The sequence below is a fragment of the Hordeum vulgare genome, chromosome 2H (assembly GCF_904849725.1).
Source record: "Hordeum vulgare subsp. vulgare chromosome 2H, MorexV3_pseudomolecules_assembly, whole genome shotgun sequence".
Lineage (NCBI taxonomy): Eukaryota > Viridiplantae > Streptophyta > Magnoliopsida > Poales > Poaceae > Hordeum > Hordeum vulgare.
This window is the reverse complement of record NC_058519.1, coordinates 642,079,805-642,100,053: the sequence shown is the minus strand read 5'-3', so window position 1 is coordinate 642,100,053 and position 20,249 is coordinate 642,079,805. Positions and strand designations below refer to the sequence as shown.

Genomic DNA, 20,249 nt, shown 5'->3' with positions numbered 1-20,249 from the left:
ATGGGATAATGAGCCCATATAGCTCCAAAAAGACATAATTAGGTAATTTAGCTCCAACAAGAGGAGAAGAGGAGAAGAAATAGGAAAAATGAAAAGAAAGAAGAAGAAGAAGAGGAAGAAGAAGAAGAAGAGAAGAAGGAGAAGGAGGAGGAGGAGGAGAAGGCCAAGGACCTTCTAGTCCTTCTCCTCCTTCTCCTCCTTCTTCTTGATGTCTTCTTCTTCTCCTCCTCCTCCTCTTTCTTCTCATTTTTCATATTATCCTTGCTTTAATTTCCCCAACAATGACATAATTAATCCATTTAGCTCCAAAATGCCATAATAAGCTAAAAATGGCATAAGAACCTTGGTTAGCTCATGAATATTATATTCTTAGCTTGTTTTCCGCTAAAATGACATAATTAGCTCAAAAACATCATATTTTGTTCTTCTTCTGACTTTCTTATTCACATTTTTGCAGATTGGATATACTACATGCATGGAAGCTGGCAATCATGGAGTTGAACAATGTCGATGGATGAACTTTATATGTATATCATCTAGTTTTCATTTGAGTTGATGAACAATGTCGAACTATATGTATATATACATATGGATAAACAGTGCAATACTTTGTATGTTGGTTCTTTCGATATATAGGGATGTACATTGATTTATATGTATATCATATATGTGTGGTGAATTATATATATGTGTTGGCAAGTATATGTGTGGTGAACTATATATCATATATGTGTGGTGAATTATATAAATGTGCTGTCAAATATATATATATATATATATATGTGATGTGAAATAATATAAAACAAAAAAACAGGTACTATATGGGCTCTTTGCCGTCTGCCAGCTGATGGCAAAGACCTGTGCCATCAGCTGGCAGATGGCAAAGGTGCCACATGGCACCCAGCTGTGCATCCTGGGGTGTCTATATAGGCTCTTTGCCGTCTGCCTCCAGGGTGGGCAGACGGCAAAGAAGAGGGCACAGAGGAGGGGGGAGGAGGCAGACAGCAAAGAGTGGAGGGGGGGAGGAGGAGGCAGACAGTAAAGAATAAGGGGGAGGCAGATGGCAAAGAATAAGGGGAAGGCAGACGGTAAAGCCTCTGTTAACCCCTAACGGAGGCAACGCCTGTCGGCTGCCGTCTCGAGCACTTTGTCGACTGCTCCTATGGAAAGCTGACGGCAAAGAGCTTTGTCGTCCGCTTTGGGGGGACAGACGGCAAAGAAGGTACGATGCCGTAGTAGGGTGACGCAGAAATTTTGCCGGACGTGAGATTCTTTGCCGTCTGTGGTTTAGTCTTTGCCGTCCGGGATTTAGTCTTTGCCGTCTGTGATGGCAGACGGCAAAGAAGCTGATTCCTGTAGTGATTGCACACATTATCCCACAAGACACAAGAGCAATCATGACGTCCATGGCACAGATAGGGCAGTGGTGGTCATTGAGGGCGAATGCCTCAACTTTTATAGCCATATGTTACCTATATGGGTAAACGAGAGATAATTAATTTACCTTCAGTAAATTAAAGACCATCATGGTTGATGTTGTAATGAATTTAGCAAAATTAATGGATATTTCAAGAAGTTATCTTGAAACCATTAATGTGAATCTTAAATTGCTAAGTATGACACCTTGAAGATAATTTCCTAAATGGAGTGGGTCTTGCGGCATTAGGGAGTATAATCTGAGATACTCACTTGTAATGCCTTATGTCATGACTTAGAAAAATGTGTGGAAACGTGTTAACCGAAAACGAGATGTAAAAATGAACAGTTGATCCTTATTGATGATGGGTACATCCATATATAGAGTTACAATAGACACAAAGTGAAAAGACGTCTGTTCGAGAAGGCACCGGGAACTGACGTCGGTTTCCATATGGCAACCGCCATCTATTGCTTAAGCATGGATTAATAGGATTAGTTAAATCCTAACACAAAGACCACAATCTGTAGGTTACAATTTGCATGAGGATGAACAAGTCATAGATGGTGCCCCTGCCATAAAGAAAGCCAAAATTTAGCCATGCTATGGACATCACCGTTCACAGAACAACCCTCAAAGGGAAATTTATAGTTGATGAAGTCGTAAATGAGCATTGATCACTTGTTGTGAATCCGACGCGATGATGAAGTCGTAAATGAGCAGATCTTTCACCAATTATAACGCCTATCTGCATGCGATGCTTCCAATGTTGCTGGATCATGAACACCCACAATTACTAAAGAAGAGGTACCCAGGTAGTTTCCATTAGTATCTTGCCTAGCGACGCCCGCATCAACGTGTATCTTGGCAAATCCAACTGGTGGTGCTTTGGGGCGTGCACTAGATGTAAAACGGGAGTTTGTTGCCACCGTTGTTCTGCCAGATTGATTGATCTCTTGCACAATGTCTATCTCCTTGATGAACCTCTCCACAAAAGCATCCATGGCTTGTGGGCTTTGGAAAACTCCCTCATGTATAGCTTGTCGTATCGCCCACCAAACAGCTACAAGGTCACAGAAAGATTGACAAAGTCTGCATGCGATAATGCGTCCATCATTGTGGATAACCACTGTTTAGCACTTGGTTCAGTTGTGGCAGTATGGTTCTCCGCCAATTCTCCATCAGCCTAGGCCTAGACGCATCTAGACATCGTGCATTCCAACAAAGAGTGCCGCCAGGAATTTGGTTGTCCACACAAACCGCAAGAGCTCGTGGTTGACATATTTCTATGCGATCTGATATCCTCAGTGGGTAAGAAGTTCTTTGAGAGTCTCCACCAGGTACTTTTGTCTTTCAAAATTATTTCCAGGAGCTTCCCTCATCAGTGCTCTGTTGGCCCAGACCTCCTACGTCAAGTACTTTCCAACGTACTTTGTACGACGCGGTTCCGATGACCTGTGCTTTTGGCCGTCTAGAAATACACGTGTACGTATACAAGAACCAAGCAGGCAAGGAGGTGGATTGATTCGGTGAAAGCTAGCTAGCTACGGCGTATGCTAGGCAAAGCTGGCTGGCTGGAACTAATCACTCGAGGAATACACGTAGTATGATGGCCACGGGAGCGTGTCGCTCCCGTAATTGCTTTGTATTGATCTAGTTCACGGTTCGGTACATATTACAGGGCTGGTTACATGTATATATATAAGTAGTACAAAGCTAGCACCTAGAGCAATACGACTCGGCTGCTAATTCAAGTCCTACTCGGATCATACATGTAGTGGCACCTGGACACGTACCAGCATTGGAAGGCTTTGTCGTGTTTAACACCAACAATCACCCCCTAAACACGATGTCCTCACTTCACAGCTTGGACGCCGATCCTTCTCCGCATCTCCATAAACTTCTGTCATCCCAAAGATCTGGTTAGGATATCTGCAAGCTGGTCATCGGTGCAAACGTAGTTGACGTCAATCTTGCTTTCTTCCACGCACTCTCGTAGGTACCGATACCTTGTATCGATGTATTTGCGTCTATCATGACGCACTGGATTCTTTCACCGAGAGATTGTAGACTTGTCGTCAATGTTGAGCACCACTCGTTCCGGTTCCTTACCTGTGAGGTCATCGAGTAGTCTTCCTAGGCACACACCTTGACACACCGCGGTTGCAGATGCAATATACTCTTCTTCACGGCGGGATAATGCGACCACTTTCTGCTTTTGTGATAGCGAACTCACTATATTTCCTCCCAAGAAATATACCACGCCCGAGGTACTTTTACGGTCGTCCACATCTCCTGACATGTCACTATCACTGTAGCCCAGTAGCTTCATCATCTCCTTCTTCTTCTCTCTCAAATAGACACAACCAAAGTTTGTTGTCTCTTTGATGTACCTGAGTATATTTTCCACAGCTGCCCATTGTTTCGTCATGGGTGCTTCCATGAAGCGACTCATTATGTCAACAGAATAGGCCAAGTCCGGTCTTGTATTTGTGAGATACCTCAACTTTCGGACCACACTTATATACTCCGTTGCATCAACCGCAAGTGCTTCACTTTTCTTGCTTAGTATAAGACGAGGCTTCATTGGAACATAACTTGGGTTGCAATCTTCCATGCTACTACTTTCAAGTATCTTCTTTGTATATGCGTGCTGGCATAGTGTGATCTCGTCCGGCTTTTGTTGTACCTCGATCCCAAGGTAGTAACACAAGAGCCCTAGATCAGTCATCTTGAATAGCTCCTTCATTTGTAGCTTGAAGTTTGCAATCACCTCTTCGTCAGCTCCAGTTATCAACAGATCATCCACATAGATGCCCACTAAGAGACGATCCTTTCCATTACCTCACTTATACATCGTATGCTCGAGTGGACTCTTCTCAAAACCTAGAGAAATCAATGTACTGTCAAGCTTGATGCTCCATGCCTGATAAGCTTGTCGTAGCCCGTACAACGCCTTGTGTAGCTTCAATACCTTGTGTTGCTCTCCTTCTTTGATATATCCCGGTGGTTGCTTCACATACAATTCTTCTTCTAACTCCCCAGTCAAAAACGTGAAGTTCACATCCATGTGATGTATCGTCCAACATTCTTGAGCCGCGAGAGCAATAAGTAGCCTCACCGAGTCCATCCTTGCAACCGGAGAAAACACTTCTTTGATTGCCACACCTTGCTCTTGCACGTTTGCTTTAGCCACGAGCCTTGCTTTATGCTTCACCAAGTTCCCTTTGGCATCCTTCTTGACTTTGTACACCCACTTGAGCTCTATGGCACTATGTCCGTTGGAAAGATCCACGAGCTCACATACTTTGTTGTCTCGGATCGACCTCAACTCTTCATCCATAGCATGACGCCAACACTCTTCCATAATTGCTTCTTCAAAATTTTCCGGTTCCTCGATGTGCAAGCATCGTTGCCCTTTACTTTTCATCTTCACCGAATTTATTTGAAGCGCTTCCTCTGGATAGAGATTAAATACGCGTCGTTCACGTGCTATTGGAGAAGCCACATATTCTTTTAAACTTGCCAAAGTTCTAATTTTTGGCGTTTCAAGACTTTCAGAGAACACACTTGCCCCTCCTCCAACGCTGCTTTCTAGGCTGAGTGCCCCTTGCAAAATTTCTAGGATTTGCTTCCCTTCTAGCCCTAGCCCTGGAGCTGCTGTATACAGCTCGTACTGGCCAACACCATCTGGCTTCTCCACTGTGCAGCACAAGCTAGTGAGCAAATCAGCCGCTTTCGTGCCTGCACAACTTGGGTTGCTCCCACCTCTATTCGATGCTCGACCAATAGCCGCATCAACTTGCTCGTTCGGCACAACGTCGGCTCCGTGCGCTCGGGCATGCTGTCCACATGGGCTCTCCTTGTCCGGTCGATCTTCTAATGCAATAGATACGTCCGTGCTCAGGATGTCCGCACAACACGAAGTTGCATTTTCCAACATCACGTATGTGCCAGGTTCGTGTGGGCTAAGTGAAGGTCGCCGCATTTCATGTTCTTCTATCGCGACGACTCCATCACATCCCACGCCGTGTTCTTCTGGCGACACATCTTCGCCGTCTTCCAGCGTGATCACACTGCCACACCTTATGTTATGGTATTCTGGCGTCATAACGTCACCTGTTTCTAGCGTGACCACACCATCACGCCCCGTGTCATGGTCTTTAGGCGCCATGTCTTCGCCTTCTTGCGTGACCACACCATCACGTCTTGTGTCATGGACTTCTGGTGCCACGACTTCACCTGGGTGTACTGATGTGGGTGCACTCACCGGACTCATGTCCAGATCATGATCATCTGGATCATCTTCGTCCACTAGCTCGCACATCAGAATCATATCCCCGTCGTCTCCTTCCTCAGCCATGAGCGCCTGTTGCTTCGGTGCTTCCTCGCAGTCAGCCTTGAAGTGACCGAGGAGGCCACACTTATGACATCTCACTTTTCTGATGTCAAACTTCCTCCTCGATGGTGCAGGCGCATCCTCGTCGGCGAAGTTCTTTCTCGCCGAGTGCTGCTTCCCCTTCCCCTTCTTCTTGCTGTTGCTCGTGGATCCGCCCTGCTGTTCTTTTGACAGGGCAATCCATTGCGCCTTTGTCAGCATCAGGTGCTCACTCGCCTCCGTGTCGCCGAAACTGAGACGAATTCTCTCGTCGTGGGCTTTGAACCTTCCGACAAGATCCTCGACCGTGAGAGTCTTTAGGTCGAGACATTGCTCGATCGACGTGACGATCTGGATGTAGCGCGCCGACGCGGCGCGCAAAAATCGTCGAACGATCGCAACTTCTTCTAAGGTTGAACCATAGCCCCGTATGCCATTGACGAGGGTCTTAAGACGGGAGGCAAACTGATCAACCGTCTCGCTTTCCTCCATCTTCAGGCATTCGTAGCTTCTCATCAAGGACTGAAGGTGTGCTTCCTTGACACGTTCATGACCCTGGTGCAGGATCTTGATGGTCTCCCATGCCTCCTTCGCCGTTTTCTTTCCGACGAGGTGCTGCAGCACATCCTTCGGCATGGCGGAGTAGATCGCCGTTAACGTCTGACGATCCGTTCGGTACTTCGCCGCGCCCTTCGCGTACTCGGCGCCGCCGGGGTCGACAGCTTCCCAGAACTCCGCTCCCTCCATCGCGACCTCCATGTTCATCGCCCATAGTGCGTAGTCTTCTCGATCCAACCGGGGGAATTGCGACACCCCCACCATCCGCATCGGTGCTCCCGCTCCTACCACAACGATCTCCTTGCCGGGGGTCGACATGATCCTTCGATTGCTTTTCGAAGATCACGCCAATAAACCAAGCTCTAGATACCAATTGTTGGCCCAGACCTCCTACGTCAAGTACTTTCTGACGTACTTTGTACGACGCGGTTCCGATGACCTGTGCTTTTGGCCGTCTAGAAATACACGTGTACGTATACAAGAACCAAGCAGGCAAGGAGGTGGATTGATTCGGTGAAAGCTAGCTAGCTACGGCGTATGCTAGGCAAAGCTGGCTGGCTAGAACTGATCACTCGAGGAATACACGTAGTATGATGGCCACGGGAGCGTGTCGCTCCCGCAATTGCTTTGTATTGATCTAGTTCACGGTTCGGTACATATTACAGGGCTGGTTACATGTATATATATAAGTAGTACAAAGCTAGCACCTAGAGCAATACGACTCGGCTGCTAATTCAAGTCCTACTCGGATCATACATGTAGTGGCACCTGGACACGTACCAGCATTGGAAGGCTTTGTCGTGTTTAACACCAACAATCACCCCCTAAACACGATGTCCTCACTTCACAGCTTGGACGCCGATCCTTCTCCGCATCTCCATAAACTTCTGTCGTCCCAAAGATCTGGTTAGGATATCTGCAAGCTGGTCATCGGTGCAAACGTAGTTGACGTCAATCTTGCTTTCTTCCACGCACTCTCGTAGGTACCGATACCTTGTATCGATGTATTTGCGTCTATCATGACGCACTGGATTCTTCCACCGAGAGATTGTAGACTTGTCGTCAATGTTGAGCACCACTCGTTCCGGTTCCTTACCTGTGAGGTCATCGAGTAGTCTTCCTAGGCACACACCTTGACACACCGCGGTTGCAGATGCAATATACTCTTCTTCACGGCAGGATAATGCGACCACTTTCTGCTTTTGTGATAGCGAACTCACTATATTTCCTCCCAAGAAATATACCACGCCCGAGGTACTTTTACGGTCGTCCACATCTCCTGACATGTCACTATCACTGTAGCCCAGTAGCTTCATCATCTCCTTCTTCTTCTCTCTCAAATAGACACAACCAAAGTTTGTTGTCTCTTTGATGTACCTGAGTATATTTTCCACAGCTGCCCATTGTTTCGTCATGGGTGCTTCCATGAAGCGACTCATTATGTCAACAGAATAGGCCAAGTCCGGTCTTGTATTTGTGAGATACCTCAACTTTCGGACCACACTTATATACTCCGTTGCATCAACCGCAAGTGCTTCACTTTTCTTGCTTAGTATAAGACGAGGCTTCATTGGAACATAACTTGGGTTGCAATCTTCCATGCTACTACTTTCAAGTATCTTCTTTGTATATGCGTGCTGGCATAGTGTGATCTCGTCCAGCTTTTGTTGTACCTCGATCCCAAGGTAGTAACACAAGAGCCCTAGATCAGTCATCTTGAATAGCTCCTTCATTTGTAGCTTGAAGTTTGCAATCACCTCTTCGTCAGCTCCAGTTATCAACAGATCATCCACATAGATGCCCACTAAGAGACGATCCTTTCCATTACCTCACTTATACATCGTATGCTCGAGTGGACTCTTCTCAAAACCTAGAGAAATCAATGTACTGTCAAGCTTGATGCTCCATGCCTGATAAGCTTGTCATAGCCCGTACAACGCCTTGTGTAGCTTCAATACCTTGTGTTGCTCTCCTTCTTTGATATATCCCGGTGGTTGCTTCACATACAATTCTTCTTCTAACTCCCCAGCCAAAAACGTGAAGTTCACATCCATGTGATGTATCGTCCAACATTCTTGAGCCGCGAGAGCAATAAGTAGCCTCACCGAGTCCATCCTTGCAACCGGAGAAAACACTTCTTTGATTGCCACACCTTGCTCTTGCACGTTTGCTTTAGCCACGAGCCTTGCTTTATGCTTCACCAAGTTCCCTTTGGCATCCTTCTTGACTTTGTACACCCACTTGAGCTCTATGGCACTATGTCCGTTGGGAAGATCCACGAGCTCACATACTTTGTTGTCTCGGATCGACCTCAACTCTTCATCCATAGCATGACGCCAACACTCTTCCATAATTGCTTCTTCAAAATTTTCCGGTTCCTCGATGTGCAAGCATCGTTGCCCTTTACTTTTCATCTTCACCGAATTTATTTGAAGCGCTTCCTCTGGATAGAGATTAAATACGCGTCGTTCACGTGCTATTGGAGAAGCCACATATTCTTTTAAACTTGCCAAAGTTCTAATTTTTGGCGTTTCAAGACTTTCAGAGAACACACTTGCCCCTCCTCCAACGCTACTTTCTAGGCTGAGTGCCCCTTGCAAAATTTCTAGGATTTGCTTCCCTTCTAGCCCTAGCCCTGGAGCTGCTGTATACAGCTCGTACTGGCCAACACCATCTGGCTTCTCCACTGTGCAGCACAAGCTAGTGAGCAAATCAGCCGCTTTCGTGCCTGCACAACTTGGGTTGCTCCCACCTCTATTCGATGCTCGACCAATAGCCGCATCAACTTGCTCGTTCGGCACAACGTCGGCTCCGTGCGCTCGGGCATGCTGTCCACATGGGCTCTCCTTGTCCGGTCGATCTTCTAATGCAATAGATACGTCCGTGCTCAGGATGTCCGCACAACACGAAGTTGCATTTTCCAACATCACGTATGTGCCAGGTTCGTGTGGGCTAAGTGAAGGTCGCCGCATTTCATGTTCTTCTATCGCGACGACTCCATCACATCCCACGCCGTGTTCTTCTGGCGACACATCTTCGCCGTCTTCCAGCGTGATCACACTGCCACACCTTATGTTATGGTATTCTGGCGTCATAACGTCACCTGTTTCTAGCGTGACCACACCATCACGCCCCGTGTCATGGTCTTTAGGCGCCATGTCTTCGCCTTCTTGCGTGACCACACCATCACGTCTTGTGTCATGGACTTCTGGTGCCACGACTTCACCTGGGTGTACTGATGTGGGTGCACTCACCGGACTCATGTCCAGATCATGATCATCTGGATCATCTTCGTCCACTAGCTCGCACATCAGAATCATATCCCCGTCGTCTCCTTCCTCAGCCATGAGCGCCTGTTGCTTCGGTGCTTCCTCGCAGTCAGCCTTGAAGTGACCGAGGAGGCCACACTTATGACATCTCACTTTTCTGATGTCAAACTTCCTCCTCGATGGTGCAGGTGCATCCTCATCGGCGAAGTTCTTTCTCGCCGAGTGCTGCTTCCCCTTCCCCTTCTTCTTGCTGTTGCTCGTGGATCCGCCCTGCTGTTCTTTTGACAGGGCAATCCATTGCGCCTTTGTCAGCATCAGGTGCTCACTCGCCTCCGTGTCGCCGAAACTGAGACGAATTCTCTCGTCGTGGGCTTTGAACCTTCCGACAAGATCCTCGACCGTGAGAGTCTTTAGGTCGAGACATTGCTCGATCGACGTGACGATCTGGATGTAGCGCGCCGACGCGGCGCGCAAAAATCGTCGAACGATCGCAACTTCTTCTAAGGTTGAACCATAGCCCCGTATGCCATTGACGAGGGTCTTAAGACGGGAGGCAAACTGATCAACCGTCTCGCTTTCCTCCATCTTCAGGCATTCGTAGCTTCTCATCAAGGACTGAAGGTGTGCTTCCTTGACACGTTCATGACCCTGGTGCAGGATCTTGATGGTCTCCCATGCCTCCTTCGCCGTTTTCTTTCCGACGAGGTGCTGCAGCACATCCTTCGGCATGGCGGAGTAGATCGCCGTTAACGTCTGACGATCCGTTCGGTACTTCGCCGCGCCCTTCGCGTACTCGGCGCCGCCGGGGTCGACAGCTTCCCAGAACTCCGCTCCCTCCATCGCGACCTCCATGTTCATCGCCCATAGTGCGTAGTCTTCTCGATCCAACCGGGGGAATTGCGACACCCCCACCATCCGCATCGGTGCTCCCGCTCCTACCACAACGATCTCCTTGCCGGGGGTCGACATGATCCTTCGATTGCTTTTCGAAGATCACGCCAATAAACCAAGCTCTAGATACCAATTGTTGGCCCAGACCTCCTACGTCAAGTACTTTCCGACGTACTTTGTACGACGCGGTTCCGATGACCTGTGCTTTTGGCCGTCTAGAAATACACGTGTACGTATACAAGAACCAAGCAGGCAAGGAGGTGGATTGATTCGGTGAAAGCTAGCTAGCTACGGCGTATGCTAGGCAAAGCTGGCTGGCTGGAACTAATCACTCGAGGAATACACGTAGTATGATGGCCAGAGGAGCGTGTCGCTCCCGTAATTGCTTTGTATTGATCTAGTTCACGGTTCGGTACATATTACAGGGCTGGTTACATGTATATATATAAGTAGTACAAAGCTAGCACCTAGAGCAATACGACTCGGCTGCTAATTCAAGTCCTACTCGGATCATACATGTAGTGGCACCTGGACACGTACCAGCATTGGAAGGCTTTGTCGTGTTTAACACCAACATGCTCAATGAGTCTGCTGATCGAGCCAATCCTCCCTTCTCCTTCGCGTGGCAATCAGCATATCATATGCTGATCGGACTGTAAATATGCTAACCCTAGCTTATCACAGGAAGGAGAGGGGGTTGTTGGGATGAAGGAGGAGAGAGCATTGAGGTAATTGGTAAATGAAGAAATGACGTGCCAACAAATAAAGTTGTGGCTAGCCATTTCTCCACTAGCGATGGAAAGATAACTACACCCCGATCTATCTAAGAGAAATTGAGAATGGGAACTAAAGTCAACCACTAAGTTAGCTTAGTTGTTGGTTGAGTCATACTAAGGTGCACACCTGCAACTTCTAGAAATTAAATAGACTTCTGAACATGTAAATGTGACTAAAAAACATACAAAACACGAAGCTATTGCATATATGAGTTTGTATCGTTTTCACAGCACAACAACATGAAAGTCCCCTTCTTTCATGACATAGTAACACAAGCCACAAGGAAATGACGACATTTCTAGAAACCTGAACAACTTATGTACGCGCGTACCCCAGAAGACTACAGAACAAATGCAATTCCTACATGCAATTTTACTTAAATCAATTGCTAACAAGAAGGCAACGGCTGCTCCGACCAGATTCTACGTCAAATCAATCGTAGTTGGGCTCAAGACTTCTGTCTCGAGCCCATGTGACGAGTATGTAGGCACAGATCCTTCGCAATCCAATGGTGGCCTTCTTCTTGGATGCTCGATTTGCGAGGTCGTGTTCGTCAACATGGCAACGACAGCAGACATGATCGGCCTGTCACATGGAGTTTCTTGGACGCAGAGGAGCCCAATCTGGATGCATCGTGTCAGCTTGGACAAGAGCTCGGGCTCAGACTCAGAGAGTGGCACCATTGTTGTGTCTAGAAGTCCCGGGATCATGTTCGTCTCCCACAATCGCCAAGCCTGTGAAAGGAGATTCGCTAACTATCCTATTACGATGTGCATATAACCTTGTATAATATGTTTATGCCTGATCTTCGTCTCAAGAAAAATAGGTATTATGTGTATCGACCAATTATAAGATGCGGATGCATTTGTGAGATATTAGGACTTACATGCGAGAGGAGACTCTGCATGCCCCCATTCCTTCGCCCACTGAGTGTCTCTAAGAGAATAACTCCAAAACTATAGACGTCACACTTAAGTGTCATGTTCCCTTGCCGCACATACTCCGGCGCTGCATACCCCCTTCAAGAAACTCAATAATATCAGGATATATGTATTGAGTTGATTCCACACAATTTGACTAGAGAAACAAATATCCTAATAGGAATGCACACATTTGTTACTTACGGTGAAACTACAATTGTTTGCTCAGGCCCAGTCTGATTGACAGCGAACAACTTGGCAGTTCCAAAGTCTGCAATTTTAGGCTTCCATTCATCATCTAGCAGAATGTTGCCCGGTTTAAGATCCCTATGGATAACATTGTCACCGGATCCTCCGTGTAGGTATGCAATGCCATGCGCAATCCCTTGAATTAATTCCAGTCTCCTTGCCCAGTTCAGTGAGGCACGGAGGTTAACATTGCCTGTCAATGTCAAATATGCATTCATTAGATACAAACGGTACATGAGAGAAAACTTGAGGAGCTTCGCCACCATATATATGGTGGTCCTGTTCGGATTCCTACGTGAGAAAATTCTGTTCTCGTAGCAACTTGAGAAAACACTTGTGTTCCAGCAAGTAGCGAGTACCAAATATGTAGACGTTTAGGCTCTTCTTCTGCATGTATTCGTAGATGAGGATCCGCTCCTTGCCTTCGTTGCAGTAGGCAAGGAGACGAACAAGACTACCATGCCGGAGCCCAGCCATCACCTCCACTTCTCTCGCGAAATCTTTCTTGCCTTTCGTGGTGAGCACCGACTGCTTAAGCCTCTTGACCGCAATTGCTCTTCCTTCAGGCAGCTGCCCCTGGTTATTTTGGAGTTTGAAATGTTAGAAACTGAATATGTCAATGGCTACTTTTCTATATGGCAATGCCACACCAAATGTAAGAATTATGTATTCCTCGGAGAGTACAAAACACAACCCACACAGCGCAACATATGCCATCTCACACCCAAAACATATCTTCGATAGAAAATGACGAACCTTGTAAACGATGCTAAACCCACCCTGGCCAATCATATTGGTTTCAGAGAAATTTCCAGTGACATCCTTTATAACAGCTAGACTAACTATGGGAACGGCCATGGAATGTTTCTGAGGAATAGCACCTGCCAAAAGAGCTTATATACATTACAACATTTGCATGTAACCATGTATTTCCTTATTTCTGTGTCATGTAAAATGACAGCAAAATTGAACCATTAGAGCAGATTTTACCCATGATTGTGTGTTTCCTTCTCCACCAAATCGCGATGATGACCAGTAGAATAATAACAACGGAAGCTAAAGGTGCGGCAACAAGTAGAACAGGAAACCTTTTATGGTCATCTGTTATCATAGTAAAAGAGAAAGATCAGAATGTAATCAAGCACTTATACATACCTAAAACCCATAAAAGAATGAGGTTTTGACTTCGAATTAATATAATTATTTCACTAATATTTAGTGATGTGGTGTTCGAGTGAGAGCTAACACATAATTAAACAGGGCAAAATATATGGGCATGGCTAGAAGTAAAAGAGTAAAAAAAAATGGATAATATATGTGTTAGACTTGCTACTATATATTCTTTAGGCAGCTAAAAAATAAAAATTTGTAAGTCAACGATCACAAAAATCTGATCAGATTCTGCATGTGTGCAATTGAAAATGGGACAAGAGACTACTACAATAGATGATTGAGAAATAAATATTGAGTAACGAATACTACCTCCGTTCCATTGTACTGCGTATAGTTTTTCTGAAATCAAATCTCACAAACTTTGACCAAGTTTATGTAGAAAAATATTTACATCAAAAATGCCAAACATGTATTATTAGATTAACCTTAAGATTTAGTTCCATATTAGATGTCCTTTTTCACTGAAACTTTGTGGATGAATATATAATATCTGGATGTACATGCAGTATTTTTTCTTGATTTGTTTTCTTTTTAAAATGTCTATCTAGACAATAAGTGCATCTACACCTAAGAGCTAAAGTAAATATCTCCAAATTCTATATATTTAGGATTATAGATATAAATAGTTTCCTTATAAACTAGGTCCAAGTTTGTAATGTTTGACTTTTCGAAAAAAAAGTTGACACTTAAAAAAATTTATACACACTATGTTACAGAATAGAGGGGGTATAAGGCAAAAGGAGGATGATTGTATTTCAAAACTAGGATTCTTTTGTTATTTTTTTTTAAATTTCATTTAAATGACTTAACTACACAGCGGCGCCGCATGCTAGTCTTTCCATGGGGCGGCTAATTCCATCTCCCTACCATGCATGCATGTAATGACGTCATCAAGATTCTCTCTATTGACTTAAAATTTAAAAAGTTTTATCTCTAAAATTGTTAATTTAATTGACAATCCGTTTTCACCGTTGGCTTTGTCGCGACGAGATCTTCAAAACTAGACCCCATGTCGACATGTTTCGAGAAATTTTTTTGTCCGCCCATAATTGCCACATTTTTAGACTTACTTGTCGTATTATTAGCCACTTACTTGTCTAAAAAAATAACTTAATTGCCATTTTTTTCTCGATGTATTAGACAAGTAAGTACTTACTAATATGACAAGTAAGTGCAACAAATGTGGTAATTATGAGCAAAAAAAAATTGTCAAAACATGTCGACATGGGATCTAGTTTTGAAGATTTCGTCGAAGCAAAGTCAAGGTGAAAACGGATCATCGATCGAATTAACGGTTTAAGAGATAAATTTTTTTGAATTTCGGTCATTTAAAACGAATCTGATGACATCATTGCATGCACGCAAGAGAACACACAAGCCGTTGCACCCGATGTCCACGGTGCGGCATTTCTTGATAGAATTTCCCTTAAAAGATTATTACTATTTGTCCGGTATGTGTAAATCTAGTCGGACAACGCCGTTTTGTCAGGACAGTTAAAAAAGAGTTACGCTACACTACGTGTAGTTACGTGGGGAGAGGGGTTACGTAATGATCTGGCATCATTTAATTAGGTATTAGGGCATGTACAATTGTTTAGACGAGGCCTGTTTATAATCACTCTTCATGTCATGTTTAGACGGCACTAACGACAACTACCACAATGGGCTGTCTTTTTAATCATCTATGGAACTGCACGTTCCGTTGGAATTGGTGGAACCATCGAGTAGAAGGATAAATGCAAAATTATAGACACCCTTAATACAACGGGAATGAGTCGTCGATAGCAACCGAATTTCTAGCGCTATAGATCGACTGCAATTCTACAGACAGACTTCTTCTCTCTCTTCCCTTTCTTTCTCCACCTCAACAAAAAATCCTAGCTGGCCCTCCTTATAGACAGCTGAATGTACATCGTTATACATGCCCTTAGTGGGACGAGGGGCGCACCCCGCGAATCAGGGGCGGTGGTTTGATTAGTGGTGTAATAGTTTAGGTAGGAGATAATAACACTAGTAGTGCCTAAACTTGCCATCGATGACCACTTTGGTGTCTAAACTTGAAAAATACATTGATCTGGTTCTATAACTTGGCTGTATGGTTCAAATACGGTTCAAATCACATTCAGATACATATGTACTGCTGACTAGGCATACCAACATGGCACAGGGTCCATTTTACAATTTTCGTTTATAATAAAATAATTTTTCAATATTCAAAAATGTATACATTTTCAATTGTTCATCTAATTTTCAAACTCTTCAATTTTAATTAGAAGATATATCCACGTGCCCCCTTTTTAGAATTTTAGTTTTTTTCCTTTTTATGTGACCCTTCCACATGTGCCCTTTTTTCGTTTTTAGAAATTTTAGAACATGCGTAAAATATTGTAATAGTAATCAACATAAATCTAGAATCTTATTGTCTTAAAATGTTTTTTAACTATAAAAATGTATGCATAGTTTAAAATGTGTTAATTTAAATATGAGAATGTATAAAATCCTTGGGGCACACTAGGCTGTCATATATTTTTCTACGGATATTTAAAAAAATATTTTCATTCACATTTACTTCATTAAAATACATGGACACTTTTTACAACTAGAAATACATTTCCTAAAAGCATGAACAGTTTATATACTACCTGAATATCTTGTAATTTCCAAAATGAAAAAACAACTAATAGGTGAAAAATGGGTTGCACTAACTTTACTCCATTTAACTCAACGATCTTGTCAGGTAGATAAATTGTGCTAGTGATGATGAATAGACAATAATTTTACCTCGTGGAAGTGGTTACACAGTTCTTTCGTGGAGCACAGTCCCCTGGTTTGAATCTTAGCTTAACCATATTTTTGTTTATTATGGTTGTGTACTAACAGGTGGGACCCGATGGTCAGTGAGAGACACTCTTTGAGTCAGTCTATCTGTTCACTGCAAGTGAGCCCCGCGCCATGCTGACATGTCTAGTCAGCGATACATACGTATCTAGATGAGATTTGAACCGTATTTGAACCATATTGTCAAGTTTTGAAGCCAATTCGGTGTATTTTTCAAGTTCAGGCACCAAAGTGAACATCGATGACAAGTTTGGGCACCATTGGTGTGTTATTACCTCTTTAGGTAGGTTTAAGTAGAAACCTTACGTAGGTATATATAGTATTTTTGGTCAAAAAACATGCATGGCGAGAGTAGGGATTCTGTACATACCAAGTTCTGATTTTGCCAACCTCAGGTAGAGATTCTGCCCCATGTCAACGCGACGTAGATCAACGATGGCACTCGTCCACATGACGCAGCCGGAACCATCGCCGCCTCCACTGATGTCTGCGGCGGCGTAGGCCAAGCACGAGCAGTTGGCGAAGCACCTCGCCCTGCACTCCTCCAGCGTCACGCCCGTGTCCACCGACGCGTTCTGCGTGTCGGGAAGCTTCACCCCCCGCACCACCGCGAAGCCGTCCGTCGTAGTGCCGCCGGCACAGTCAAGCGCTGCGTGCCTTCGGCAGGTGGTAACCTTCACCGTCTGCGCCGACGGGGTCGTGGCGGCAGGGATGCTGAACCCGTCGACGCAGCCGCAGAACCCCGACGACGCCGCATCGGGGTCGCAGAGCCCGAACGGCCCGCACTTCCCGTAGTCGTCGCAGGGGTCCCTCGGCCCCTGGAATAGGTTGCTCCACGTCGACCTCCTCGCGTCCCACTCCCACCGCTCCGCCTTGCCGGTGTAGTTCACCACGACGCGGGTCAGCGGCGCGCCGGGCGCGGCGGTGTACCCGTAGGTGACCTCCCACGCGCTGGTCGTCACCAGCAGCGGGTACTTGTCCGCGTACCCGCGCGCCTCCGGGACGCCGTTGAAGTAGATCCCGTTCCACGGGCCCGTGCGGTACGTCTTGACGTCGAGGTACCACAGGATGATCTCCGGTAACCCGGTGGTTTGCAACGTGCGGCGGTGGTCCCCCGGAGCCGGGTCGTCGGCGGAGCGCCACGACGTGAGCTGCCACTCGGCTCCGGTCCAGAGGTTCTTGCCGAGCTTCATGTCGGGCAGCAAGGTGTCCGACGGATGGTCGAACGACTGCCACAGAGAGGCATCGTCGCTGCTGCCATTGTGTACGACCAGGTTGCCGGAATAGGCAAGCTGAACCACGGCGGCGGAAGCGCTGCCGGAGAAGTCTGAAGACCAGACCGTCCGGCGGGAGCCATCTTGCAGAACAAGGCTACCGAGGTCGTTGAACACCAGCATGCCGGACCTGTCAAGGAGAGGCTGGTCGCGGTTGGCGACCCAGACGACGGTGGCGTTGGACACGGAGAACCATATGCCGAGGTACCTCTTGCTGGACGCCCCCGGAGAGAAGAACCCCAGGGTGAAGGAGCCGCCTGCCGAGACGAGCGTGTCGCCGTCGGTGAGGTTCTGGCCCTTCTCGAGCTTGTCACCAACACCCGCGGCGGCGAAGGTGAGGATCGAAAGTAGGTAGAAGCAGATCAAGAGCAACCGCAGTAGGAGGTGTACACGTAGTTGACTGGTAGCCCTCATGCTGTCGGACGCCTCTTGGAGAATGCAATGGATACATGTATGTACTGAAGTTATTAGCTGTTAAATACTCCTTCCCTTTCTAAACATAAGTCTTTCTAGAGATTTCACTAATAGACTACATACGAATGTATATAGACATGTTTTAAAGTATAGATTCACTCGTTTTGTTCCGTATGTAGACCCCTAATGTAATCTCTTAAAAGACTTATATTTAGAAACGGAGGGAGTAGTACGTTCGTCAAGATCACGGCAGGCGTACGTGATAGAGATTGAAATAATTTCCTTTTTCAATGAAACTCGTCAAGATCAGGGCAGGAGCACTATAGTTCTATTCTATTTGAATTTAGAAGAAGAGAAAAATCTCAATACGTACAATTCTGCATCCGCTTTCGCCGTCAAGAGTAGCCAAAAATTTCCAGGAAGTTGCAATCTATGTTGAATTTCTTCAATTGTAGTAGATGTGAGGTGATGGTTAATAGTTTAGACTCCGGTTGACCTTTCAAATAAAATAGTAAATAGAGCAATCCAATCATAGAGTTAAGAAATAGCTCGGTTCTCCCTTGAAGAACAATACAAGTGGTTCAATAGTCATTGGACTGGACTAAGGCGACCACCGTGGCCGACCCATCTGATGTGGCTATTATTCCACTAAAATGCAGAGCATGTTGGCGGACGTCATTTTCAACGTCACGCATGACCGAAACTGCTCTATATCAAATCTTTGTAGGAGGCAGATCGGTGATCTTGTAATCTCAGGCCAGTTTTAAGTTTACTTGGGAGAGTCATTTCCCATTTTTCATCATTCTTAAAATAAAAAACAAGTCAATGGTCCTTGAAGCACCCTATGCGTTGGCCGGCTAATCTTTGGCAAAGATTGTCCAAGTTAAGCATGGTTGGATTTATCCGATGGAGTTGTTGGTCCATTGTAACACATACCATGTTGCGGCTATACATTGCAACATGGACCATGTTATTATCACCTAAAATTTAACTTGCATGACATTGTCGATCTGTGTTAGTTACTACAATACATATCATGTTGTTATCACCTTCAACTTGCACAATGTTGAAAAACATGTAGGCATTTGGGCATCCATTACAACATGCAATCATGTTGCAGTCACCTATTGCAACATGCATCATGTTGCAGACATCTTCATCTTGCATAACATTGCAAAAATATGTGGGCCTCTGCAATGATGTTGCTGCGGGCGTAGGCTTGTAGCACCGCCGACGTTGTGTCGCTGCCGTCAACGCACCATGAAGAACATGTGGCTGAGCGCCTCACTTTGCAACATCGATGGACGCCTGCAACAGCTGGCCCTTTCGCAGCAATGCTTCTCACAGGAAAGGATGGCTGATGATTGGAAAGGGAAACAGAGAAGAGGGGGATGCTCTTGGCCGTAGTGGAAGGAAAAGGTGAGAGCAGAAGACAAGTTGCGCGGAAGAATCAAGAGAAGAAGAAGAAATAGAGGAGAGGATAACGTGGGTTGAGCGAAAGAAGGAAGACGAGCAAGAGATGCGCACATCCGTACAATCGCACGGGAACACGTATTGCGTGGACCTCGTGGCTAAAGAGCCCGAGTGATCTGTCAGCTGATTGCCAACATTTCCCTTCATCTTTTGTGTTAGCCTCACTTCCGGACATTTTGTATGTCGATCGTGTCCCAAGCCGCATTTTATTTCTTTATTTTTCATGTCCATATCACGACTTGACTTTGAACCAAATTGTACTATGTATTTTCTGTCGCTTTCTTGTATTTTTTGTAAGTTGTCGGTCCTTGTAATTCTTGTTAGTTGCTGACCTTTTTTAATTGCTAATTGATGGCTTTCTTAATTTAAAGTTGGGCTCGTCTTGAGCCTTTGTTGTAAATAAAAGTCTAACTAATCACAACAATTTATATCTTAGAAACATACTACATACCCTCAACACTCGCACTCATTCTTATAATTACAAGTACCTCAAACTTAGTCCTATAAGCACCTTCGAGAGGATGAGCTGACAATCTTGAGATTTATGAAGTTACCACAAATGCGTCGTAGTTGATGTGCACGGCATACCACTAAACGATTAGTACCAAGAAGTTACAA

General features: G+C 45.4%; 1 protein-coding gene across 2 annotated transcripts; it reads right to left on the bottom strand.

Moving 5' to 3' along the window:
* Nucleotides 1-11,472: 11,472 nt before the first annotated feature.
* LOC123431146 (G-type lectin S-receptor-like serine/threonine-protein kinase At4g27290) lies at nucleotides 11,473-18,173 on the bottom strand. 2 transcript variants are annotated; one of them, XM_045114980.1, is made up of 7 exons: nucleotides 16,841-18,173; nucleotides 13,450-13,560; nucleotides 13,216-13,340; nucleotides 12,819-13,035; nucleotides 12,415-12,652; nucleotides 12,177-12,309; nucleotides 11,473-12,024 (listed from the first exon to the last, which is right to left on the bottom strand). In XM_045114980.1, the coding sequence occupies exons 1-7, from the start codon at nucleotides 18,156-18,158 to the stop codon at nucleotides 11,713-11,715; spliced, it is 2,454 nt and encodes an 817-aa protein (XP_044970915.1). In that variant the 5' UTR covers nucleotides 18,159-18,173; the 3' UTR covers nucleotides 11,473-11,712. The 2 variants fall into 2 exon arrangements, with proteins under 2 accessions (XP_044970915.1, XP_044970916.1); XM_045114981.1 differs by lacking the exons at nucleotides 11,473-12,024; nucleotides 12,177-12,309 and having other exon boundaries at nucleotides 12,559-12,652; nucleotides 12,755-13,035.
* Nucleotides 18,174-20,249: the final 2,076 nt, after the last annotated feature.

Bases quoted from the DNA above. Each gene is read 5' to 3' on its own strand.
- LOC123431146 (XM_045114980.1), bottom strand. From the start codon at position 18,158: ATGAGGGCTACCAGTCAACTACGTGTACACCTCCTACTGCGGTTGCTC. The intron at 12,310-12,414 runs GTAAGTAACAAA...AGTTTCTTGAAG, and splicing joins CAAACAATTGTAGTTTCACC to GGGGTATGCAGCGCCGGAGT. The intron at 12,025-12,176 runs GTAAGTCCTAAT...CTCCTTTCACAG, and splicing joins TGCAGAGTCTCCTCTCGCAT to GCTTGGCGATTGTGGGAGAC.